General features: G+C 42.3%; 1 protein-coding gene and 1 long non-coding RNA gene across 2 annotated transcripts in view; both read right to left on the bottom strand.

Annotated features, from left to right (window-relative positions):
• The window catches only part of LOC132210783 (uncharacterized), a 28446-nt gene extending 27634 nt beyond the window's left edge, over positions 1-812 (bottom strand). The window contains exon 1 of the long non-coding RNA XR_009446969.1: positions 646-812. This is a non-coding gene — a long non-coding RNA (uncharacterized LOC132210783). The remainder of the gene's footprint in view (positions 1-645) is intronic.
• Positions 813-10117: 9305 nt separating this feature from the next.
• The window catches only part of afap1l2 (actin filament associated protein 1-like 2), a 219742-nt gene continuing 202413 nt past the window's right edge, over positions 10118-27446 (bottom strand). Inside the window, exons 14-19 of the mRNA XM_048551350.2 lie at positions 26626-26868; positions 23207-23384; positions 20434-20598; positions 12726-12919; positions 11730-11852; positions 10118-11633 (exon numbers count right to left, since the gene is read on the bottom strand). Of these exons, the coding sequence (XP_048407307.1) occupies positions 11607-11633; positions 11730-11852; positions 12726-12919; positions 20434-20598; positions 23207-23384; positions 26626-26868 (930 nt within the window). The 3' untranslated portion in view covers positions 10118-11606. The remainder of the gene's footprint in view (positions 11634-11729; positions 11853-12725; positions 12920-20433; positions 20599-23206; positions 23385-26625; positions 26869-27446) is intronic.

The following is a 27446-nucleotide window of genomic DNA, read 5'->3' as shown; positions in this document are numbered from 1 at the left end:
GCAAGTTCTAATATATTTACGTTCAATGTGAGAGGAAAGCAGCTCCGTGCTTTGGTGCAGCCTATGAGATGTTGGAGTGAAATTACAAGCTTTGAAGCGCTACTCCTTCATCAAGTGAAGTCTTCAGCACCTGACAAAGGAACTGCGTTTTGAAAGCTTGTGATCTCAAAATAAACCTGTTGATTAATTTTGAGTCAGTCAGGATTGGTGCTACGGTCAGGATTGCTTGTGGCCAGGACTTCTAATCTACATTACTGTGCATGTGCATTTCATGCATTGACCAACAATGTAATAGCAGACATGCGTAATTTCAAATCTGCAAGTGCCTGATGAATGTAATTACCCTTTGAAGGTTATATATCACATATAAATGGACCACATCCCACAGACAGTCCAAACTGACTTACTCCGGATGTATTGGTAACCACTTTTATTTAAGGCTTTACACAACAAACTCTCCTTAATATCGGCACACTCAGGCGATGAAGGCCTGGGACAACGTGGCCATTGTAGATCAAGCCGAACATAGACACACACGGAAATTCCTAGACCCATAGTTCTCAACCTGTATTGCAATCAACAGACATAGAATTGGATCCCATATACAAACCCATATGGATCAAAACCAGAAATGACAGTACTCACCACAACGGACCAGACAGTACAAATTCCCAGCAGAGTAGAACAATATTGCTTCATTGGAGGGCTCACTGATGATGTCACCTAGCATGGCGAAAAACATCTGAACAAAAATAAGCCAGCTCGGTGAGCAAGTCAACAATTTCAGCTACTTTTCTTGTTATTGCACAGTTGAGATTTGATACAAGATGGAAGGTTTTCTAGGTTGAATTAAAGAAAGCTCAAGAACAGGCTTTCCTGTCAAACCAGGTGCCTTCAAACCTATGTCCTATTTTGCATTCCATTCCCTGCTTTCTGTCAACCATGTCTCACCCAACCCTTTCATTCAGCGATTTATATCTCCGGTTTTCTGCCTACACTGCACATCTACTACCTAGCCATGCACAACCTTGTTGTTTACTGTGCCCCCCCCCCAATTAAAATGGCAATCACTGAAGATACACCCTCTCTCAGTACCCATACGCTCACATTAAATATCAGATTCCACACTTGTATCGAGAATGCTGGTTCCTGCTGCATCCCAGTATATATAATGGCTCCAATCCTGCACTTGACATCTCCACGTTCGCTAACACACAGCAGACCCTTTAGAACACCAACTTGACATTTACTTCTTGAACTCCTAGCTGACTGTGGCTCAACTCCCGGACTGAGGGAGACAACCCCGAATTGGCTGGACCCAGTCCTTGACTGATTACTGTGCTGCTTCCAAACTGACTTACTGGTGATCCCTGGGCTGTTTGGATTTGATCTGCCAGACTGAGCCTGGCCCAATCCCAACACTAGAAGGACATAAAGCTCTGGTTAACCCTGATTATACTAAGCACCCAAGTGACCATGGCCAACTGTGGACAAAGATTGGACCATGACCTTGTCTAAGTGTGGCAGCTGCCTTTGACTGACCATTGTTCCCATTCAGTTGATTAAAGACTACTTCCCTTAGATTTTGAGATATGTGCAGTGTATTTCCACATGCACTGCCCATGGACCTCATGATGTTTTGGAATGATGACCAGTTGCTGCTGTAGGTAGCCACTGGTTCAATTTGGGAATTAACACCATCACACTGTTTCCCGGGAATAGCAATCAGAATGTAAATGAGAGGTGATCAGCTAATAATGACATACTAATTCATGTAAATACGGTCTGTTTACTTGTAATATTCTCAGCTAACTGTTGAAACATTAGGGTAAAATTAGACTTTTCATTGAATATCTCATTCTTTCATTCTCGCTGTATTCTGCCAACTTTCTCGCCACATTGTTCAGCTGCTGGGGAAGTTCTACCCAATGCACCAAATGGCCTCCTTCCACCTTGTAAATTTCTGTGTTTGAATGAAAAACAAACATTTGCTTCCTATTTTAATATTCACTCTTCTTGGTCATAGTTTGAACTTCAGAACTGAGAAACTTTGGTGCTAGGGAATCGAACCAGGGACTCAGATTCAATTCCAGCCGTGTGCGATGTCTGTGCTTTTTGGGGGGCTGGTATTGATTCAAGGGGCCAAATGGGCTCTTTCCATACTGTAGGGCTTCTACAAACAGTTAGATTTCAGATCACGGAGCCTGATTTTAAGTTTTGGCCTGGCTTTGAGAGGATATGTAACAACTGTGGATTAGAATCTCACCTGCTGATCCAGAAATGATGGATAGTAAATTTTAATTCAGTGAGGTATTCTATACTAAAACCATCGGTTTCGGGCCGAGACCCTTCTTCAGAAATCCTATTTCCATTGCCCCCAGAGTGAAGCTTCTTTGAGGCATTGGTTAGAGTCATTTTTGTGTTGCACTGTTAAGAAATGGGCTGAGAATACCCAAGCTCATTTCACACAAGACCCTCACAAATGCCATTAAGTGTTTTTGCTCCCATCTATTTTAATTGGATTTGGAGGAAGGCCAAGGAGTCTTTAACACATTGTAATAAGTCATTGCATTACACAGACTTTCACCAGTTTTAATTAAAAACCTTTGGTTTTTACAATGAGATATAATCACTGAGATATAATCACCTACCTTCCCCAGCCCCAGTCCCAACCCCAGCCCCAGCCCTCCTCTATTTATTTCTCAGCTTCCTTCCCCGTCCCCCATTTCTGAAGAAGGGTCCTGATCCAAAGCGAGGCCAGACGCCAACTCTCCGACACCACCTCCTACCGCCTCCTCGATCATGACCCCACACCCGAGCACCAAACCATCATCTCCAACACCATTCATGACTTCATCACCTCAGGGGACCTCCCACCCACAGCCTCCAACCTCATTGTTCCCCAACCCCGCACGGCCCGTTTCTATCTCCTTCCCAAAATCCACAAACCTGCCTGCCCTGGTCGACCCATCGTCTCAGCCTGCTCCTGCCCCACCGAACTCATCTCCACCTATCTGGACTCTATTTTCTCCCCTTTGGTCCAGGAACTCCCCACCTATGTCCGTGACACCACCCACGCCCTCCACCTCCTCCAGGACTTCCAATTCCCTGGCCCCCAACACCTCATATTCACCATGGACGTCCAGTCCCTGTACACCTGCATTCCGCATGGAGATGGCCTCAAGGCCCTCCGCTTCTTCCTGTCCCGCAGGCCCGACCAGGCCCCCTCCACCGACACTCTCATCCGCCTAGCTGAACTCGTCCTCACACTCAACAACTTCTCTTTTGACTCCTCCCACTTCATACAGACTAAGGGGGTGGCCATGGGCACCCGCATGGGCCCCAGCTATGCCTGCCTCTTTGTAGGTTACGTGGAACAGTCCCTCTTCTGCACCTACACAGGCCCCAAACCCCACCTCTTCCTCCGGTACATTGATGACTGTATCGGCGCCGCCTCTTGCTCCCCAGAGGAGCTCGAACAGTTCATCCACTTCACCAACACCTTCCACCCCAACCTTCAGTTCACCTGGGCCATCTCCAGCACATCCCTCACCTTCCTGGACCTCTCAGTCTCCATCTCAGGCAACCAGCTTGTAACTGATGTCCATTTCAAGCCCACCGACTCCCACAGCTACCTAGAATACACCTCCTCCCACCCACCCTCCTGCAAAAATTCCATCCCCTATTCCCAATTCCTCCGCCTCCGCCGCATCTGCTCCCACGATAAGACATTCCACTCCCGCACATCCCAGATGTCCAAGTTCTTTAAGGACCGCAACTTTCCCCCCACGGTGATTGAGAACGCCCTTGACCGCGTCTCCCGCATTTCCCGCGACACATCCCTCACACCCCGCCCCCGCCACAACCGCCCCAAGAGGATCCCCCTCGTTCTCACACACCACCCTACCAACCTCCGGATACAACGCATTATCCTCCGACACTTCCGCCATTTACAATCCGACCCCACCACCCAAGACATTTTTCCATCCCCTCCCCTGTCTGCTTTCCGGAGAGACCACTCTCTCCGTGACTCCCTTGTTCGCTCCACACTGCCCTCCAACCCCACCACACCCGGCACCTTCCCCTGCAACCGCAGGAAATGCTACACTTGTCCCCACACCTCCTCCCTCACCCCCATCCCAGGCCCCAAGATGACATTCCACATTAAGCAGAGGTTCACCTGCACATCTGCCAATGTGGTATACTGCATCCACTGTACCCGGTGCGGCTTCCTCTACATTGGGGAAACCAAGCGGAGGCTTGGGGACCGCTTTGCAGAACACCTCCGCTCAGTTCGCAACAAACAACTGCACCTCCCAGTCGCAAACCATTTCCACTCCCCCTCCCATTCTCTTGATGACATGTCCATCATGGGCCTCCTGCACTGCCACAATGATGCCACCCGAAGGTTGCAGGAACAGCAACTCATATTTCGCCTGGGAACCCTGCAGCCATATGGTATCAATGTGGACTTCACCAGTTTCAAAATCTCCCCTTCCCCCACTGCATCCCTAAACCAGCCCAGTTCATCCCCTCCCCCCACTGCACCACACAACCAGCCCAGCTCTTCCCCCCCACCCACTGCATCCCAAAACCAGTCCAACCTGTCTCTGCCTCCCTAACCGGTTCTTCCTCTCACCCATCCCTTCCTCCCACCCCAAGCCGCACCCCCAGCTACCTACTAACCTCATCCCACCTCCTTGACCTGTCCGTCTTCCCTGGACTGACCTATCCCCTCCCTACCTCCCCACCTACACTCTCTCCACCTATCTTCTTTACTCTCCATCTTCGGTCCGCCTCCCCCTCTCTCCCTATTTATTCCAGTTCCCTCTCCCCATCCCCCTCTCTGATGAAGGGTCTAGGCCCGAAACGTCAGCTTTTGTGCTCCTGAGATGCTGCTTGGCCTGCTGTGTTCATCCAGCCTCACATTTTATTATCCTGATCCAAAGCGTCAGCTTTCCTGCTCCTCTGATGCTGCCTGGCCTGTTGTGTTCCCCCAACTCCACACTGTCTCTCTGAACTCAGCATCTGCAGTTCTTACAATCTCTAATCAGCATCACTACCTTCTCAGAGGGTATATAATCCTCCTTGAGCAGGAAAAATCTTGTTAAATTGTTCTAATAACCCTGTTTATGTTACACATCCATGCTATCATAAATGTTCTTATTTGAAGTGACTGAAATAATCCATTTCTGATAATGTGGTTTCTGAGACTTCTCCTCTCAAAACAGGCTCAACAATTTACCAACGTGTATAATCAGCATATAAAATGCTCACAAATCATAAATCACAGACAAAAAATATCCACACTGAGAAAACTCTTAAAACTAAGCATTTCCTTGAAGAATCTATGAAGGTCATAATTGTCTACACAACCATCTATCACCACAAGAGGGTGCTCTGCATTCAACAATGTTTTGTTGTTCTTACAAGTTGTGGAGCTGGATGAACACAACAGGCCCAGCAGCATCAGAGGAGCAGGAAGGCTGACGTTTCGGGCCTAGACCCTCCTTCAGAAATCCTCTGCCCCTCTGATGCTGCTTGGCCTGCTGTGTTCATCCAGCTCTACACCTTGTATATCTCATATTCTCCAGCATCTGCACTTCCTGCTATCTCTGAATTTTTTTTTGTTACCTACTTTAAATCACTTCTCGCACATGGTGGTAGCATCAGAGCAAAATAAAAGATGACTAAAATGATGTATTGAGATGAGAAGAAGATTTTAATCTGTCAGCACTAAAGGCTTCCATAGATGTGTTTTAATTTTGTTTTAAAAAATGCCTTTAAAAAAGCAGGTTGCTCTGGGAGGTAGATTGCCTAAAGCACGGGTAATACTCCAAACCTTTGCTGCAGTTCTGGAGCAACACAGAACGCTGCCAGTTCCTTCTTTTGCCAGAAACTTGGAGATCTGTGTCCAATACTAGCAAACCTTATGGTGCTGCTCCAGTCATAATATTGCAGAAAGCTGACAGCCCGGTCACAACTTTGTGGGCGTTAGACTTGGCAGAAAGAAATCAAATTCAACTGTAAAATGCCTAAGCAATCTTAAGATTGTATCAAATCCAAGGGCAACAGATGTGTTTCCTCTTCAGCCTGTCAAACGTGTAACACAATTTAATTATTGGGCAGCTACTATTTAGTAGGTGTTTCAATGTTAAATCAATGGTAAGTTTAACTTGTAGAATATGTGTCTAACCATCTGTTCCTTTAAAGTTGAGTCCTCCAGCGAATGAAGTTTGGAAAAGGGTTACGTGTGATCTCTTTTCACGTGACCTTCATATATGTTGCTTTAACAAATTCAAACTTGTGCAATTTCTGCATGCCTAAGGAAAGCTAGTTTAATTTAAATTGTGGCCTGGACTTTGCAGTGACAACAAAACTGCCACTGTTCACTATCCCTAATCATGAATGTGGAAGTGTTTCCATGTCAGTGTTTCTATGCTTCTGCTGATTGTGTAAATCAACAGTGCACAAACCATCTTCCCCACAACTTGCACCACCAACAATCCCGATGTCGCAGATTTAATTACTAGAAATAATAGAATTCATATGAATTTCTACTTGTGTGCTGTCAGCCCCATTGCAAAACAAAATCTTGAAAATTTGACACCTTAATGAACAACGTGCTTTTCTTAAAGCTATATCAACTTAATCATTACCAACAAGCACCCTCTTTGGCACAGGGAAGATAATATTATATTTGTGGAATGTTAATTTCCCCACCTTGATAACAAAAAAAGCTGACATTGAAATCACGATGACTCAATATCAGATAATCTGAAACTCTAGTTGTGTCAAAGTTGTCAGTCATTCCTGTCGGTAGAACAGGAAATCCAATGAAGGATGGCTATGGTAAATGGAAGTTCAGGATTGGGAAATTGGGGTTAGCCAATTCCCCACCAGCTCATGTGAGCAAGTCAACCAATCGAAGCACAGCTATACAATGCTGCAATATGAAATCATGACAAGTCATCATTCAACATCGAAACCTTTCCGTGAAACACTACTATTATGGCTGGGGATGCTAGTGACTCTGAAGGGTCCCAAACATGCTCACTCAGTTACCCAGCTGCCTCCCTAGCCAAAGCTGTAAAGACTATAGGCATTCTGCAGGATATCACAGGACAACATGAAATCATAGAAAAGATGTTTAACTGCATTAATGATCTGGTGGCCTGTATCGTGCCCATCTGAAAACAGTATGCTATGCAGGAAAGTGTGTCCTGGGATTTTCCATGGCTAATTCCCAACACTATTCAATACATTTTACTGTCCAAGGTCAGAGTATTGTAGGGTGTGAATAAATTGAAAAATAAATACATATTTCTCATGTTTACTGCATCACTTGTTTTGTTTGACAGATCACAATTACAGATAAAACCAGGTGTATAGGGATCTCCTCAGCTAACTTGAAGATCCATGAAATACAAATTTGTGGGCTGGACCTCTGCAATTTGACTTGTTATGATTATACTGCACAGCATTGTTTTCAAAATTCTGCTCATTTTTGTTGTAGCTTGTATCACCATCCAATCATGACGTATTTCACTACCTGAAAATGTAAATTAGAAAATGAAGGGCTTTCAGAGCTTTAAACTTGCTGGTTTGCTGAGAAAAAGATGATTGTTGCCATCATTGCTGCTGCACACGTCATATCCATTAACCCCTGCAGTAAACCACCACTGGGAGGAGGAAATTCACACCACAGAGATTTCAGGATCTTTGTGGGCATCTTTCTGTGAGGTCAGTGATGGCGACTTTGCACAGGCCACTATCTTGGTTGCTTAACTTGTACCTGACACATCTTAGACTGTAGTCTCTCCCTTTGTGTCCATTCATGTGAGTACACCGTAGAAATCCAACCTTGGTTGTGCACTCACTGTTCCTCCCCTTCCTTAAACACTGTTGAACTTGTTCCTGACCCCACATTTTTTCCACACTTCTAAACCCAATGAAATTCCCAAATCTGTAATCATCAACCCAGATTTTCTGGCTAATTTCTAATTGAGAGATTCAACTGCAGGACCTTTGAAAAGTGCTAATCAAACATGAAACCAGGACACCTAACTAACCATCACAAACATTAGAACCTGACTTTCCTATTATTTGCCTTTGAGATTGTGCTGTCATTTAATTTGTTACAAAATATGACACATTCATTTGAACTCTATTTCTGCTACCTTAGTAGCATTGTTAATTTGTTTGAAATGTTAAATGTCTCATCTCATATAGCTTAACAAAGGAATGCATATGTTATTATCCCACAGCTTAATTTCAAGGCCTTTGTGTATCACTGGCTCTCTCTCACCCATCTCCAATTCAGTGCATTGTGTCAGAAAGGTTCAGAGGGATATGGGCCAAATGCAGGCAACTGGGACTAGTTCAATTGTTGGACTGAAGGGCCTGTTTCCACACTGTAGGGAATCTAATCTAATAATACGTAGTCAAGTGGACCAGCTGAGCCACAGGGTCTGTTTCCGTGCTGTATGATACTATATCTCCGAGACTTGAAGCATGTACCTACAGAAAACATCCACACTGCAGATTACAGAAAAATGATACAACCCACAGTGATAATGCTCAATGACTGGCAGGGAATTTCTCTTTTAATTAAAATACTATTTGGGGAAGACTTTGCCTACATGGGAAATGGTTAAGTAGTGGAGATACTGGCAGTAATGAGAATGTTGCACCACTACGTGATAAACACGCATGCTAACAACAAAGCCGCCTCGGAAAGCAGAGGGGAGATTACAGTGTGGGGAAGCGCAGGATTGCTCAAATGTCTTATCACTATTGCCCCATAGCTCTCCATGCCAACTGTAATTCAGCAGTAAGGTTTACATGGTAATCAAGAAAAACAGTAACAAAGGAGCAAAAAAGTGTTGGAGTGCAGCTGCTTATAATTGCAAACTCAAAACTTAGCAAACAGCATTCCATCTTCCAACTGAATTAGGGATTTTCTATAATAAAGTATGTATTGCTTCTAAATTTACCATATAATGACATTTGGAACTAAGCTAAATCTGAACTCGTAACGTACTTCTCGAGGCTAGCGGATGACACGTTTTAGGACTATTTTCCTTGCTGGTTGTTAAAAACACAACTTTGCCTTTAATTCTTTTAAGCATTGTGCATTCGAGTAAGCTTAAAAATGATGTTTAATGAAAAGTCATTAATCTCTTAGATGGAAGTTGTTTTCAGAGATTAAACAATGAAAATTTGTGTTTGTGATCAGATGAATACCTCATATTTTCTACCATGACACCTATTTCTTGAGTGAGAAAAGGCAATTACAAACTTAAAATCAGGAAATGGTGGTGTGAGAGGTCACCCATTGAAGTGTGCATTCAGTCCACATGGTCACATTTGTCAGAAGGGCCTGGAATGAGACAAGCCCAAATAAGGGTCACTGAACATGAAACGTTAACTCTGCTTTCTCTCCACAGATGCTGTCAGACCTGATGAGTTCTTCAGCCAATTTCTGTTTTTGTTATTGCAATGGGATCCTGGCCAGCTTGTCATCTTGCGCCCTCTGTAAACTTCTGTTCATCCAAAACTTTGTTGCATATACCGTAACTCACACCAACTTGCACTTGATCATCAATCCTTGACCCATATAGGCAGTGAATTGATTTTAAAAATGTGCACATTTGCATTCAAATACATCCTAGGCATTGCAGTGATGTTTTCCAAATTCAGCACCCTCCAGGATATCTGTGCTCCTCCTTTAGTGCATTCTTGAATTTAATCTCAGTGGCATTAGTGGCTGTACTATCAATTACCTTAGTTATCAGCTCTGGATTTCTCTCTCTAAACCTCTCAAGCCATTAACATTTCACTCGCCTCCTTTAAAAGAAATTCCTCAAAGCTTATTTCTTTGACCAAATTCTGATCTAATATCGCTTCACATATTTTAATATCAAGTTGCATTTCATTCTGCTCCTATGATCTTGTTTTGTTAAAGACGTTCTATAAATTCAACACATATTTTCACAAACACTAACTCAACAGATCTAATGAAGATAAAAAACAAAACTGAACACACCTCTCTGAGATGCAATGTTTATACGTACAGTTCTGTAATATTTCCATGCCTAACAAATCTCAGTGGCGATTTGAACTGTCAGGAAACATACTATTTTTTGTACAAAATCTGAATGCGATAACCATGGAATTCAACTAACATGAAACAAGTTCCAGCAAATTAAAAAATAGAGTATACACAGAGCATTATGCAAATGAAAAATTCATCACTCCTTTCTCATAGCATCATTCATCTAGTATTGTTAAATATTGATTTAATATTGAAACAACAGAGGTCACAATTTATTGAGTTTAAACTGCATACACCACTTACTGAATCAAATACACCAAGTGCAGAGTAAGAATATGGGGAAAATATTATTTATTTCAAGATGTTTGGTATAACTAATTCTTATTTTATACTTCTGTTACTGGTATATAACAAATGTGCTTTCATAACAGTTCACATGTAAGTATATGTATTTACAATGTGGCAAGGAGGGAATAAAGAAATCAAAATTTTTTTAAGGAAGCCACGTCATCAGGAATTTCTGAATTGCATGCTAGAGATTTATGATTATAAATGGAATTATTGCAAGATCGAGTTGCTGGGAATACGGCCAGCTGGGTAGTATCAAAGATGACAAGAGATTTTCAGAAGCTTTTGTGATTTTCTTTTCATACAGTTTTGTTCAAACGGAGTGTCTGTCCTTTTTTTAAAAAAATCAAACTCTTTGCTTCTGTAAAAAGAAGATTTCTCATTTACACCCAATTTAGATGCCACAAGTGAGGCCCAAAATACTTTGTATGATCTATGACAGACAATTGTTGTCTGACACAAACTTTGATGTTACTCTTCTTGTCAGCCACTTAATGAGAGGGATATCCACAGGCAGGACTAGTCTGACCTCTCAATTATGGACTTCTCTGCTCCCATGGAGACCCGTATCAGGCAGCCTAGCAAGAACAGGAAGACTCAGCTATTGCAGCAGGCACTCTGGAACGTCAAAGCAGATGGAAATTAAAACCTGAGCTTGATCCTTCAGTATGAAATTATCTTTACCACTCAGAAGTAATTCTATTATTTAGAAACAGAATGGAGGGCTTGTTGCCATCTTTCATATTACTCAACTGTTTCCTTTCTCATAGCATCATCATCTAATAGTGTTTAATAAAGAGGAATTTTTAACTTGTATGCCAGATATTCCTTAAATCATTGGACTTATAAGCACCAAAGGAAAATCAGGCATTTGTTGCACTGAATGACTTAAGACAGTATTTACTGGTTAAATATTAACTTTGCTAGAAGTCATATCCACGGTTTTCTTAAGCATAGAATATTCAACAATGAAATGAAGAACCTCCAGATCTTCAGATGCTTTGTAGTAATGGCCCATGATATTAGTGTGTGAGTTCCTGTTGATGGCTGGGGCAGTAGAAGCTTTCATATATGAAAAAGGTGTGCCAAGTAGTAGTGGCTTTCTATATCTGCCTTCCAAAAATTGATGAAGAAAAGTATCTTTTCAGTTCCAAAGGCTACAGTTTTTAATTTTAAAGTCCATCCTCATTCAAAATATTTTCTAGCTGGTAGCTTTCTTTTCCCATTCCTGACAGAAACAAAATAGTAATGGTTAGAAATTGTAGTGATTGACTCATTCGAAATCTTGAGATATTCAGTGTGTTTTAATTGCTTGGATTTGTACCTTTGCTTTTTGTAGCACTGTCCCCTTTCCGGACTGCATAATAGATAATGGTCTATTTTTTAAGGCTGCAGCTGAGTTCACAGGTGAGCTGTCAGGACTGTTATTCAGATTAGATGGCTTAATCTACGGAAAGCAACAAGATTTACGATTACATTTTACGAAGAGACCTGCATTTTATGACTTTTTTTACATTTCACTCTCATTGAATCTCTCTCACAGAAAACAAAATTACAATTCCTGGAGTAAGTGAAACTGGCGGAGCTCACTGCATTCACAGGTTCTTCTGTTTGTGAAATGATTGTATTTTTATATTCCTCTCTTCTGGGATTTTACAAACGAGAAACAGAACCTGCTAAGATCCACAAAAGCTGATCATCTGCTTCTTGAAAAAGGTTGCCATCTGCCACCATGCTTCGTCAATCCTAGTTTCCCATCCCGCTCTCTCCTCAATTCAAACTTTGTACATTGGTCACCATCAATCCTCAAGTCAAATTGCTTTCCTCCACGTTTTCCCTCAATTTACATTTGCACGTTCTTTCCCTAACCTACCACTTGCAGCCACTTCCCTCACCTTGCCCAGTTCCTACAGAGATAGGGCATTAGATGACACTGCAATCTCTGGGTAGAATTGCAGATCTTGCAAGAACCCTACATAGTGCAGCAACGTTCAGTCCTTTGAAGCAGTGCCAGGACTTGGAGCCTGGAGAGATGCTGAGCATTGTTAAAAAATGCTGACTGGCTTGGTGAAGCGAAAAGCACAGTAACAGCAGCTGCTCTTAAATATCAACAACCTGAAATTTTGCTCCAAACTACAGTATAGAGGTTGACAAATACGCTCCTAAAATGGTAAAAATATAGATAAGAGTATGAGTAGAAGTTGTATGCCACAATGTAGCAACAATTTCTTACAATTAATTAGTTCTAATGGAGAAGACATTGTCAATACCAATTGGTTGTTATTAACAGGTTAACCAGTTGATTACAACTGTCACGTACATTTGTGCTTAGATTGTCGAAATGACTGGCATCCACAGTTGTTCCCAGTGTCACTGGCCCCAGTTCAGCTTTCTTCAGATTCTCCTTCACTGTTACCAGTTTAAGTTCCAAGTCAACCCTGTTATTTTCCTTTGATTTCCATTCTTCTTCGATCTGTCGCAGCCTTTCCTCCTGAGTGCAAAGTACTTGCTTATCTGAGGAATTTACCAAAATAAAATTATTAGTCTGCTTAAATTGTGTCAAGCTTGCAGCTAAACAGACCATTTTGTGGCCTTGTGCTATCTAAGCTTTTCACAGCAAACGAAGTACTTCTGAACTAATCATCGCCATCATGTATAAAATGTGGCTGTCAACTTGAACAGAGCAAGTCGGGCAGTAACACCCAGATAATCTGACGATTAGAGAATGTTAGTTGAGGAATGGCACAGGACAATGGTAGAACTACCCTGTCCTTAAAGCAGTTCAACTTCTCATTGCAATAGTAGCATGGCATCAATATAATACTTTCAGTTAGAACGTTAAAAAAACTTCATTCATTATCAAAGGATAGGACAATGTTATAGTGCAATGTAGTATACAAATACAATATTTTTATTATTAAGAAGTATACAATACCTGGCAAACAAACTCCTACAGGGCAGGACAAAGTTATTAAGAGGAATGGTTTGAAAAATTTATTTTACAAAATGAATTGTTACAATCTGGAATGAATTGCCTGAAGGGTGCAGGGAGAAGGTTCAAGTTACTTGTTAAAAGGGAATTTGATATATAATTGAAAACGAGGTAGTTTACCGGGCTTTGGGGAAAGAGTTGGGGAGTTGCATTGGGTAGACCTCTCAAAGAGGTGGATGCAGACAAGATGGACCCAATGACCTTGAGAACAATTCTCAGATTTCATCAGTCAAGTAAATTACATAAGAAAAGATAAACTTTGGCCACAAGGGTATTTTCCTGATGGTGGAAAAATATATATAGTAAAGTCTAATTACCACAGTATTTTTTCTTTCTGTCTCACAATAAACAAAATATACATGTTACTTTGGATGATTTGAGGGAAAAGGGCATTATTTGGCCCTAGGATTTAAAAAAAAAGCACTAATGGACCAAACATGAAGGAAAACAGACCTAGGGGGTCTTCTTGTAGCACAGTGGTAGTTTCCCTATGCCTGGACGAGGAGGTCTGGGTATACGTTCCACCTGCTTACAAACAAAAAGGACCTCTTGTGGCACAGTGGTAGTACTCTTATCCTGGACCAGGAGGTCTAGTTCGAGTCCCACCTCCTCAGAACTGTGTTATAACATCTATGAACAGTTCGGTTATGAAAAATACGTGAAATTTAGAAAAAAGGTAAATTGCGAAACAGAAGTTTTCAATCCCAACGTCATGGCAAACAACTTGAAACTCTTGAATACAGTAGGACTGAATAGGTAATTTGGGATTAAAGGCAACAAAGCAATAAAAATCATAGAACACCACTGTGATCGAAATGTTTGAATTAAGGCAGGAGAGAAAGAATGGAAAAGGTACAAAATAATGGCAGGACCTGCCCTTTTTTTTATTCAAAGCACATTCTGCTCAACAGTCAGTCAGGGTTAAAGGAGAGGCTGAACTCTGCTCTTGAAGATGAGTTTCCAATTTCAGTTATTTTCCATTAATCATTACCAATATTAGCCATCTAGTATAACATAATGGGTTAATAGCTATTATGCTCATTATTAGTCACACATGGCTGAAAGTGAAAACTTCTGAAGTCCTGCAGCTGTCCACATTGTAGCGAGTGTAAAATGCCAATAGATGTTTAATAGTTTATAACAGCATGGTTTCCAGCTCTCATCTATAAAGGACATGCAGACCCCAGTCACAGTATTCATGCATTCAACAGTGTTAGAATTAATTTAAAATGAACAGGTTGACTGCTTCATTGAAATTGCATAGAAAGGAAAGTCACATGAACTTGTCTAATTGCTAAAGAACATTCACACTGCTATTGGGAGAGCTGACCCACAGACTCATCAAGCAACAGTCTAACATAGCCCTACTTACAGAATCATATCTTACAGCCAACATAAACGTCACAATCACCATCCCCGTCCATGGATACATCCTGTCCCACCAGCAGGACAGATCCAGCATGGGTGGCAGTACATTGGTATGCACTTGGGAGGGAGAATACCTGAAAATCCCCAAAATTGAATCTGGATCCCTAGAAGTCTCATGGCATCGGGTCAAACACAGGCAAGGAAATCTCCTACTGATTACCACCTCCTGCACTGAATACCAGTTGGAAGATATACCGAGGGGGACCATGACAAAATCAGTAGGAGTGACCACTTTTGGGAGACCAAGTCCTACTTTCACCTGGAGGATATCCTCCATCATGTTGTGTAGATACTACCATTGTTCTAAATGGAGTAGATCTCAGCCAGATTGAGAAGATCAAAACTCAGCATCCATAAGGTGCTGTAGCCCATCAGCAGAACTGTAATCAATCACATGTTTAAGTTCATGGTCTGGCATTACTCCACTACCATTACCATTAAGCTGGGTTCAAACTTGATTCAATGAAGAGTGCAGGAAAGCACGCCAGGAGCAGTACTGGTCTTTCTAAAAATGAGGTGTCAGTCTGGTAAAGCTATGGCACAAGGCTACTTGCATGCCTAACATTAGATGCAGCATGCAATATGCAGAGCTAAGCTCTGCAGTCCTGCCATGTATGGCAGTGAACAATTAAACAGATAACAGGAGGAGGAGGTTTCACAAATATCCCCATCTTCAATGATGGAGAAGCCCAGCACATCAGTGCAAAGGACTAGACAGCAGTTATTACATCCATTTTCGGACAGAAATGCCAAGTGGATGATCCATCTCACCCTCCTCCCAGCGTCACTGATTTCAGTCTTCAGCCAATTCAATTCACTGTATGAAATTTCACACAACAGTTGCAGGCACTGGATACTTCAAAGATTATAGGCCCCGACAATATTCCAACAACAGTACTGAAGACTTGTGCTCCAGAACTTGCTGCTCCCCTAGCCAAGCTCTTCTGAATACAGTTACAACATTGGCCTTTACCATAACATGGGTAGTCAAAAAGTATAGATAGATACCAGTCTTCAAAAAGAGCAGGACAAATCCAACCCAACCACTGGTCCGTCAACAAAATGATGGAAGGGATGATTATTAATTGGTACATGCTCAGCAATAACCTGCTCACTGACACACTGTTTGGTTTCACCATGGCATCTCAGCTCCTGGTTTTATCATATCTTTGTCTAAAACAGACAAAAGAGCCAAACTCCAGCCATGAGGTGAGAATGGCTGTCTTTGACATCAAGGGGCAATAGTAAAAATGGAATCAATGCAGTCGGGGGAATACTCTCTGTCAGTTAGAGACAAACTGGCACAAAGGTAAATTTTTCTGATTGTTGGAAGTCAGTCAGCTCATTCCTTGGAAATCTCTTCAGGAGTTCCTCAGGGTAGCGTCCTAGGTCCAACATGCACAATTCCTCTAGTACTGAAGAAGCCCAGTGTCCATACATAACCAAACCTGGACAATATTAAGGTTTGAGCTGCCAAGTGGCAAAAAACATTGACACCACAATGGTGCCAGGCACTTATCAACTCTAATCAGAGAACTTCTAACTTCTGTCACTCTATATTCAAAAAGATTACCATGACAGAGTCACCTACAAACAACATTCTAAAGGTAACTATGGACCATAAACTAAAATGGATCATAAGCACCGTGGCTACAATAAGCACGACAGAGGCTCTGAATCCTGCAGGAAATAACTCATTGCTTGTCTTTTCAAAGTCTGTGCACCATTCACAAGGTACAAAGTTGGAGTCTGATAGAATACTCTGCACTTGCCTGGCACACTGCAGCTCTAAAATCATTCAAGGTGTGCCATATCAATCCAGGACAAGGCAGCCTGCTTGATTGGCACCACATTCACCATCTTCAAAATTCACTCCCTTCATGACCGACACACACTGGCAACAGTGTGTACCACCCACCAGTTTCACTGAAACAACTCACCAAGGCTCCTTCAACAGCACCTTCCAAATCTGCAAACACTACCATTTAGAGGTTTGCCTCCTAATCTCACATCTTCCTGACTTGAAACTATATCCTTCAACTGCATCAAAATCCTGGAACTCCCTCCCTAACAGCACCAGCCCCTAGCATAGTGATTCACGAAGGTAGTTTTTCATCATCTTCAGGAAGGGTCACCGGACCTGAAACGTTAACTCTGTTTTCTCCTTCACAGATGCTGCCAGACGTGCTGAGCTTTTCCAGCAACTTTGTTTTTGTTCTTTGTCATCTTCTCCAGGGTAGTTAGAGATGGGCATTAAATGCTGACCCAGCTAGGAAGGGCTACATCTAATGAACAAACAAACAAAAATAGCACCTATAGGCTCTAGCCTTTAAGGAGAAGAAATCCGAACTGTTTAATATCAGAATCAGCATTGGTATACTGCACACAGTAAATGGATGATCCCTTGATAAATTTACTGCTTGGGTAAAGCTCATTGTACTTGCCTGCTGTTAAAAACCACAGGTGTGTCTTTACAGCAGCTGGAATTAATTTATAGCTTTGCACTCTTTCTGATTCAGAAAATCATAACCCACGTGCCATAGTCCTTAATCTTATCCTTTGCTAATATTTACTTTAAACAAACGCATGCCCACAAATTCTGCATTAAAAAACTTTCCTGACACTTCACTGTCAAGAAAGCAGCCTAAAGTTCAGGGTAATTGCTATTTTCTTTAGCAGTTTAGCTTCAGAAAACTAGCACAGCCAGAATTCTATAAATATCATCCCTTCCTTTCAAGCATTGGGTTCCTTTTACATTTGTTGGCTGTGTAATAAAGCGGCTTGATGTGCAGCTCAGATGCAAAATATCATTTGTCTCCACACGACTCTCAGCTGCCCTAGTTTTAAATTAAAGCAGTATATCGCTGCACAGCCATCCCACTGTGATATTCAAGTTGGCCACTTGGTTGGGAGTGATATGCATTGGCTGATTATGTTTCTGTATCATGATAGTTTTACTCCTTCAGAAGGATGTCCTGGTTTTGGGGAAAGTTCAATGAGTCACCAGGATGATAGCTGGGATGAAGGAACATGACTTACAATTGGGTAAATCAGAGTTACAATCTCCAGTGATGAAGTGTTACAGAATTTTGATTGAGGCAGCTGGCATAATGCAAAGTGAACTGACAATACATACAGGGGAACACAGGACAAGTGGATTTGACATTATTCATTGAAAAGGTGTGATATTGTCCGTCCCTCAGGTGGTGATAAAGAGCAAATAACTGGGCAGGCTCATCTTGGAAGAATGTTAGCCCCTTCCTGCTCCCTCATCAATTAAGTTCTGGTTGAGGTGTACATGGGTGGACCTTCTCAACTTGCCACCAATTAAGGCCCTTAAAGTGGTCAATTCATGGTCACTTAAGGGCCTCAACCTGCCACTGGCTTGAGGACCTGTTATCTTGGCTAGTGTAAAAAGTGGGAAACATAGATAACCAGATGGCTGAGTGAGAGCAGGAACTCCATATGCTGCAATCTGAGTGTAAGGATTGGGGGAAGCGGGTACACACACTGAAAGACCTCACCCCTACCGTTGTCTCTGAAACCCGTAAGACTAATGGCCCCATCCCACAAAACAACCGTCAACACACCAGTGCAGCTCTTCATGCTTACATTGTCTGGGCCTTTCGTGATGGCTCCTACATTTCTGATTGGCCGAAGATCTCAGGCAGATTTGACTTAAATGGCAATGTTCTGAGTGGACAAGGTGTTTGTCAGACAATCCACATTGTACTTGATTAGGCAAGCTTTATTGTTAGGAGGGGGGGAGCAGGCACTAATCACCTCTTAAGTCACCGACCCCACATTTAATACACAGAACACTAAATCCTGGCTTAGATTCTGAGAACATGGAATGCAATGGCCTAGAAGTTCAAAGATGTATAACTAATTCAGATGCATGTAGAATTACAGAGAATCCCTACAGTGTGGAAACAGGCCCATTGGCCCAACAAGTCCACACTGACCATTGCAGCATCCTACCCAGACACATCCCCTTACAACCCACCTAAACTACACATCCCTGAACACTACAGGCAATTTCCCACGGCCAATCCACCTAACCTGCACATCTCTTGGACTGTGGGAGTAAACCAGACCACCCGAAGGAAACCCACACTGACATGGGGAGAATGTGCAAACGCCAAACAGATAATGGCCCGAGGGTGGAGTTGAATCCAGGTCCCTGGTGCTGAGAAGCAGCACTGCTAACCACTGAACCACCATTCTGCCCTCAAATAGAACAAAACATAATGCCAGCCAGTTTGTCTGTGCTGCTGCTCTCTGCCTCTCTACCTTACTTTCTTCTTTTAAGGCGTTCCTTCAAATTCAGATCTTTGTCTGAGTTTTTGGTCACCTGTCTTCATCTCTTCTATTATGGCTTAGTACCATGTTTTGTTTTATAATGCACTTGTAAAGTGCCTTGGCATATTTTGTTACACTGCTGGGTGCTGCTGTTTGGGAAGCATGTTATTGACAAATCCATGGCAAAAAGGGTAGTATTTTCAGCTTAAAATATGGAAAGGTATCATGGCAAACAAGTGGTATAAAACAGCCTTGTTTTCATGCTGCTCAGAACTCTTATGATCAATGATAGAATGACAATATTACTCTAAGCTTAAAGACTTTGCAGTAGCCTCTTGGCAATGAAAGGGCTGTATACTTTGGAACCATTGGCAGTTAAGGTTATTATATCATCCCAAAGGATAGGTTACTTTGCCTCAACTAAAGCTCCTTGCGATTATTTTCTACATCTAAAATATTCAATAAAAATGTATTGTGAAAAGGTAGTATTGACAATTGTGAAATGTCTTAACTAAGTCATCCAAGATGGGAAGTAGGCTTTTCCATCTCATGGCATTGATAATCTCATCCTTGCTACTATAGAAAAACAACAAATGAAATCCTAATTGATTCCTAAAGCACACAGAAGAACTGGCAGCAAAGTCGGCACTTGGCTCTATTTGTGGAGCTCTTATTGGCTGGCAACTGTGAAACCCAGAATGATTTAAGGACCTAAATAAAAATAAAGAGAAGGTTTAACCTCAAATATTAAAACCATTCCGATTTCCTTGAAAAACTGGAGACTTAAGGCCTGTATACAGAATCTAGAAGAAACCCAATTTACTGATGAAGAATTGAAATAAACACACAAATGCCATGGGCAAAGGAAATCTATGCAGTAAATCTGTTACTATCTCTGAGTGAAACATAATCCCTCGGGGAACAGAATCATTATGGCACTGACATAGGCCATTCAGTCCATCAAATGCTTACCAGCTCCAAGTAGAGCTGTCAAGCAGTTCCATCTCCCTGTTCTATCCCACAAGCCCGGCATTTACAATTTGATCATGTGTACATCCAATTTTCTTTTGAAAGCATAGTTGCTCTGCTTCCATCATTTAAAAAAATGAACATCCAATTTGGCTGATTTTGCAATATATTAATATGTCCAATTTTAGTTAATTATTCCATTATGAGTTTGAGCTTTGTCTTATACTGTGATAAACTGAAATAATTCACATGGAAATTATCTTGATTATATTTTCACATCAGTACACTCTGCGTTCACTTATTTCCACATTCCTTTTGTTCATATAGTCGAGTCTACCTTTGCAACCTGCCATTGCATCCTTCACCTCCCTCTTCTGTTTCTTCAGCTGCATCAGTTCATTTCGAAGCTGCTCCTTTTCTTTCTCCAGTTTCTCTTTCTCTTCAATGAATTTTTTTAGATCAGCTTCAGTTCGATTCTTCCCAAATTTGGTATCGATTGATACTGGGATAGGTTTAAAAGCAAAGTGTTAGCATAAAGATCAAGCAGATTATCAAAAATTCATCAGTGCAGGTCTAGCCAGCTGTAGGAGCTTGTTTGAGCTGAAGATCGGAAAAATCCACAGCAACAAGTGGCATTGTTACATTCTGACATGACTGAAGTACAAAAATAAGGTTGTAAATCTCCTCTGTGAGCACTTTGTAATGGCATCACAGCAAAATTTATAAAAGTTAATTGTTACAGATCATTGTTGACAGATTCATGTGGGAATCCCGGTAAGAAGTGCTTGCACCCATGTTGCAATGAAGCACATATAGAAACATAGAAAATAGGTGCAGGAGCAGGCCATTCAGCCCTTTAAGCCTGCACCACCATTGAATATGATAGTGGCTAATCATGCAATCGCTGTATCCCATTCCCACCCTCTCCCCCTACCCCTTCACCCCTTTAGCCACTAGGGCCATGTCCACCTCCCTCTTGAATATATCTAATGAACTGGCCCCAACAGCTTCCTGTGGGAGAGAATTCCACAGGCTCACAACTCTGAGTGAAGAAATTCTTCCTCATTTCTGTCTTGAACGGCTTTAATAACCCCTTTATTCTTAGGCTGTGACCCCTAGTTCTGGACTTTCCCAACATTGGGAACATTCTTCCTGCGTCTGGCCTGTCCAGTCCCATCAGGATTTTACAGTTTTCTATGAGATTTGCCCCTCATTCTTATAAATTCCAGTGAGTACAAACCCAGTCTATCCAATCTTTCCTCATATGTCAGTGCTGCCATTCTGGGAGTTAGTCTGGTGAACCTTCGCTGGAGTCCCTCAATAACAAGAATGTCCTTCCTCAGGCTAGGAGACCAAAACGGCACGCAATAGTCAAGGTGTAACCTCACCAAGGCCCTGTATAACTGCAGCAAGACATCCCTACTCCGATACACAAATCCTCTCACTATGAAGGCAAGCATGCCATTAGCTTTCCTCACCATCTGCTGCACCCGCATGCCAACCTTCAGCATCTGTTCAACCATGAAACCCAGGTCTCTTTGCACCTCATCTTTTCCAAAATCTGCCACCTTTCAGATAATAATCTGCCTTCCTGTTTTTTGCCATTAAAATGGATAACCTCACATTTATCCACATTATATTGCATTTCCCAAGTATGTGCCCACTCAGCCAGCCTGTCCAAGTCATTCTCTTAGCATCCTCCTCACAGCACACACAGCCACCCAGCTTAGTGTCATCAGCAAATTTGGAGACGTTGCATTCAATTCCTTAGGCCAAATTGTTAATGTATATTGTGAACAGCTAAGGACCCAGCACTGAAGTTCACTTGTCATTGCCTGCCATTCTGATAAGGATCCACTTATTTCAACTTGCTGCTTCCTGTTTGCCTACCAGTTCTCTATCCATGTCAATACCAACACCTCCAATACCATGAGCTTTAGTTTTCCTTACTAATCTCTTGTGTTGGCCTTGTCAAAATCAAGGCATGTCTTCTCTGCCAAGCCCCTTGCCATTTTGGACAATGAATGAGCACAGTTTGCAATATCCATGGCATCTTTAGGAGGTCAGCGCCAAGTCATCAAGCTTTAAAGGGATCTTTGGACACCCCCATCTAAGTTACGTTTGAAGCTTTTTTACTTTAATTTCTGTAGAACTGGGAGAAGCAGTACTCATCCAGGCTGCACACTTATACTCTGAGTTCATACTTATCCAAACCTGGCTCCTTTCCCTTCCTAGTGTCTCGATGTCAGATTTTGCTGTCACCCTGTGACCTAGGGAGGTGCGTCGGGGGCAGTGAATCCTAACCCTTCCTTGCCAATACTATCATAAAGAGGTTGGCCTTTTGCTGCTGTAGGTATATGCAGGAAACACTGGACTGAAGTCCTGCCTCATTGTGGACGACTGAATTTTCAGGTAACAGTGCATAAGCCATTGCATTAGAGAAGAAATAGGAACAGGATTATATTACCCCTTTAGCCTACTCCACCATTCAGTAATGGCTCATCTTATACCTCAACATCACTTTGCCAGCAGCTCTCCAGATCCTTGGATTAAGAAGTCCAATGATATATCAATTTCCATTTTGAGTAAACTCAGTGGCTGAACATCCGTTGCTCGCTGAGACAGAGTTTCAAATATTAACAAATTTATAACGCTAAGTGAAGGAGTTGCTCTTTATCTCAGTGCTACATAAATTCTGGTCATAGAATCCCTACAGTGTGGAAACAGGCTCTTTGGCCCAACAAGTCCACACTGACCCTCAGAACATCCCAACCAGACCCATCCCCCTGTAACCCACCTAATCTACACATTCCTGAACACTACAGATAATTTAGCATGGCCAATGCAACTAGCCTGCACATCTTTGGACTGTGGGAGAAAACCAGAGAACCCAGAACATGCAAACTCCATGCAGACTGTCGCCTGAGCATGAAATCGAACCCGGGTCCCTGGTGCTGTGAGGCAGCAGCGTTAACCACCAAGTCACTGTGCCACCCCAGTTCCAACCTGGATCTCTATGCAGTGATGGATATGTTTTTCTGCACTGCAGTTGTGAGAAGAGACAGATTCAAATGGGAATTCTTTTAAGGCATCTATTCTGCAGGGTTTACCTGTTGCGCTCAGCTTCTGCTTTTCAATACACTCGGTCACTGTCTTCACTTGTGGATTACTTGCTTGCGTGCCATTCTTATTTTGATCAACCCAAGGCGTCACCACTTTCTGACTATTTGAAGGCTTGCTGACAGCCTTTGAGGACTTTTCTTCAAATTCAGCTTTCATTTGGGATATCTGAGTGTCAGACACAAGTAAAATTCAGCCTATTATCACATATTATCATCTAAGTTGTTGCAGGGGATTCTGAGAGATGGGATTTATATGCATTTGGAGAGGCAATGGCTGATTAGGGATAGTCAGCATGGCTTTGTGCAGGGAGAATTGTGTCTCACAAAATTAATTTAAGTTTTTTGAGGATTGACCAAGATGACAGATGAGGGCAGAGCGGTAGTTGCTGTCTACACAGATTTTAGCAAGGTCTTTGACAAGATTCCATACGGTAAAATGGTTAATAATGTTAGATCACATGGGATCCAGGGAGAGCTAGCCAATTGGATATAAATTTAGTTTGATGGTAAGACACAGAGTGGTGGCAGAGGGTTCAGTCTGGAAGCCTGAGACCACCAGTGTTTTGCCAGGATTGGTGCTGGGCCCACTGCTGTTCTTTACGTATATAAATGATTTGGATTAGAATTTAGGAGGGATGGTAGTAAGTCTGTGGCTGACACCAAAATTGGTGGTATAGCAGATAGTGAAGAAGGTTTTCTAGGAATACAATAGGATTTTGATCAGCTGGGCTAATAGGCCAGAGTGGCAGATGGAGTTTAATTTAATAAATGTGAGATGTTGCATTTGGTATGACAAACAAAGGCAGGACTTACACAGTTAAGGGCCCTGGGGAGTGTTGTTCAGATACACAGTTCCTTGAATGTGGTGTCACAGGGTGGTGAAGGCAGCATTTGGATAGCTTGCCTTCACTGGCCACAGCATTGAGTATAGGAGTTGAGAAGTCATGTAGTGGCTGTACAGAACACTGGTGAGGCCTGTTCTGAGGAAGCATCACCAGGCCCAAAATGTCAACTCTGATTTTTTGCTCACAGATGCTGCCAGATCTGCTGAGCTTTGCTAGCAACTTCTGCTTTTGTTGCTGTTGGTGAGGTCACATTTGGAGTACTGCATACAGTTCTGGTCACCCTCCCATAGGGAGGATGTTATTAAACTGGAAAGGGTGCAGAAGAGATTTTTACAAGGACGTTACCAGGCCTGGAGGGTTTGAACTCTGAAGCTGGGACTTCTTCCCTGCAGCATCAGAGGTTGAGGTGACCTTATAGAGGTTCGTAAAATCATGACAAGGTGATTAGCCAAGGTCCTTCCCTGGGGTAGGGCAGTCCAAAACTAGAGGGCATAGGTTTAAGATAAGAAGGCAAAGATTTAAAAGGGACCGGAGGGGTAACTTTTACACATAGAGGGTGGTGCTTCTATGGAATGAGGTGCTTGAGGAAGTGGCAAAGGTGAGTACAATTACAACATTTAAAAGACATTTGGACAGGTATATGACTGGGAGAAATTTACAGGGATATGAGCCAAATGCAAGCAAATGGGAGTAGTTCAATTTGGAAAACCTGGTCAACACATACGAGTTGGATTGCTATGGCAATCTCTATGACATATCCCATGTATGGAAACGTCTACAAAATGCTGAATATTCAAAACACTTGATACTAACTAAAACAGCAATTTACTTGGAATCACAGAATCCCTACAGTACAGAAGCAGACTATTCGGCCCATCAATGCCATGCTGATCCTCTGAAGAGCATCCCAAATGGACCCAAGCCCTTATCCTAACCCAGTAATCCCACATATCCCATTGTTAACCTACCTAGGCAGCACATTCCTGCACATTATGGGCAATTGAACAATGTCAATCCACCTAACCTGCACATATTTGGACTGTACGAGGAGCCCACGCAGGCACAGAGAGAATATACGAATTCCACACAGACATTTGCCTGAAGGTGGAACTGAACCTGGGTCCCTGGGCACCGTGAGGCAGCAGGGCTAATCACTATGCCATCCAACTTGTTCAGCTTGTAGACGGCTGTGTAATTTTTCTCCAGTAATTCTTCCAGTCGAGGGATATTGATGCTGGGAATAAAATAATTGCACACGCCCAATTTGGGAATGCATGATGTTGACCTCTAGTATAATATGATGCATTCTGCTCCATCAGTGTGCCACAATCCCACAATTACAATAGTTTTGGCAAATATTTCTGCTGCATCACCCTAGTCATCCTCTGGCATTACTGAGTAAAGCTGCCAAGTAATTGCCAATTAGGAGGTAGTTCTGCAATGTGGAGTCAGGTTTACTGGCAATTAGAATGAAACTAAGTTGACTGCAGACCTTTACAGGCCCAGACTAATACAAAACTCTGGTCTTGAGGTGAGAATAATGCACTCAGTTTCCTGGGTTGTGAAATTTAAAATTTGATTCGATCTCCTGTGATATTCCTCATGAAGAAGCAGCTTTTTCTTTCGTGAAAAACAGAAATGATATGCAAAGTAGGAGATAGCAAGAACTGCAGATGCTGGAGTCACACAACCACAGTGAGGAGCTGGAGGAATGCAGCAGGCCAGGCAGGATCAGAGGAGCAGGAAAGCTGAGGCTTCAAGTCAGGATACTTTTTCATTTTGAAGAAGGGTTCCCAACCCGAAACGTTGACTTTCCTGCTCCTCTGATGTTGCCTGGCCTGCTGTGTTCCTCCAGCTTCACACTGCGTTAATATGCAAAGTAGTTGTCTGTCAGGATTCACTGGGGGGGACTGCAGCATAAATCAAATAAAATGCCACTGTGGTTACAAGAATTATATTGTGAGGACAAATTAGTTAAATTAGGCTTGTATCACCTTAAATACAGAAGACCAAAGCGGGGCCTTGTGGTGTATTGGGTATATCCCTGCCTCAAACTTAAAGGTCTTAGGTTCAAGTAGTCCGTCTCTAGGAGAGGAATATGTGGCTCCTGGTGGAGGGAGAATATTGGCTTTCTGCCCTGAGAATGATATCACTGAGCTGTGAAAGTTTCAAGTTGGCTGGGCTTGATGTGTCCTCACAACATCAGCAATGTGGAGGATGCAGCAGGCTGCCAAGAATGTTTTGCAGTGGTTATAAAGGGCTTCCCCACCAATGGTCCAGGTAATGGAACTTCTGCTTAAGAATGACAGTTATCTCTTCCATGATGTTTGTGTAAAACTATACCTATGTGTATACTATTTGCGTAAATGTATACGTTTTATTGTCATTCGATTGGTCAGGTAGTGGAGACAGATTTTAAGCTATTTTCAGACAGAGTATCCCATTTCTCTCCATAGTCACGCTCAGGTTTTTGGTGATGACATAAAGATGGCCAGAAAGGCTTTGAAAAATACATGATCCTGTGCAGTAATTTTATTGGACTCTGCATGTTAGAGAGTTTACCTTGATACCAGACTCCAAAGGCCTTGCAGTGATCCCAGAATCAGAATCACTGGCTGTGTCTTTGTCGTTCATTTGTATAAGATTTGAAGGCTCCCTTCCACTCTCAGAGTTTGATGCATTTGCTTGTACATTAGGAGCCAATTTGTTGTTACTAGAATGAAGGAATGATTTTACTGGAGTTAAGTCCAAGTAAACCCTTGTTTGATCTTCCCCATAGGACTGTTCCTCATTAGTTTTATCATCCTGTGTAAAAGCAGAACACATGGTCAAATTTACCAAAAAGGCATAATTAACAAATGGTGTTTCAAACATAGCCTTTGGGCAGTGATTATCTGGTTCCTATTTTTCACCTCTAATACAACCCAATTTTCATGTGCATGCAGATATGATTCCAAGCTCTGATGACAATGTGAATGCAGAGTCATGAGCCTGGTTTGCAGAGAAGTGCTGCTGACCTGGAGGAAAGATTCCCACAAGCATCGAGTGATCTCTGTCACATGGATTTTACCTCCTTTGACATTAACTTCATCGGGCCAGTTAAAACAGATGCCTGGCATCCAGCAACAGTGACATAGCTAAATGTGAAAAGCAGCCAAAGACATTGTAGAATTCTCACATCTGGCAAACCATGAAGTAATAAGAACAGAAAGAGCTGGAGAAACTCAGCAAATCTGGCAGCATCTGTGGAAAGAGAAACAGTGCTACTTCTAACAAAGATTTTCCACACTCCCTTCAATCACAAAGTCATTGGATTTGAAACATTAATTCTGAGAGATTTTAATTATTGTGAAGAAATTTGGCTTTCCAAAAACATAAGATTA

The sequence above is a fragment of the Stegostoma tigrinum genome, chromosome 20 (assembly GCF_030684315.1).
Source record: "Stegostoma tigrinum isolate sSteTig4 chromosome 20, sSteTig4.hap1, whole genome shotgun sequence".
Lineage (NCBI taxonomy): Eukaryota > Metazoa > Chordata > Chondrichthyes > Orectolobiformes > Stegostomatidae > Stegostoma > Stegostoma tigrinum.
Note: the sequence above shows the minus strand (reverse complement) of the source record. Positions and strands in the feature narration are given on the sequence as shown.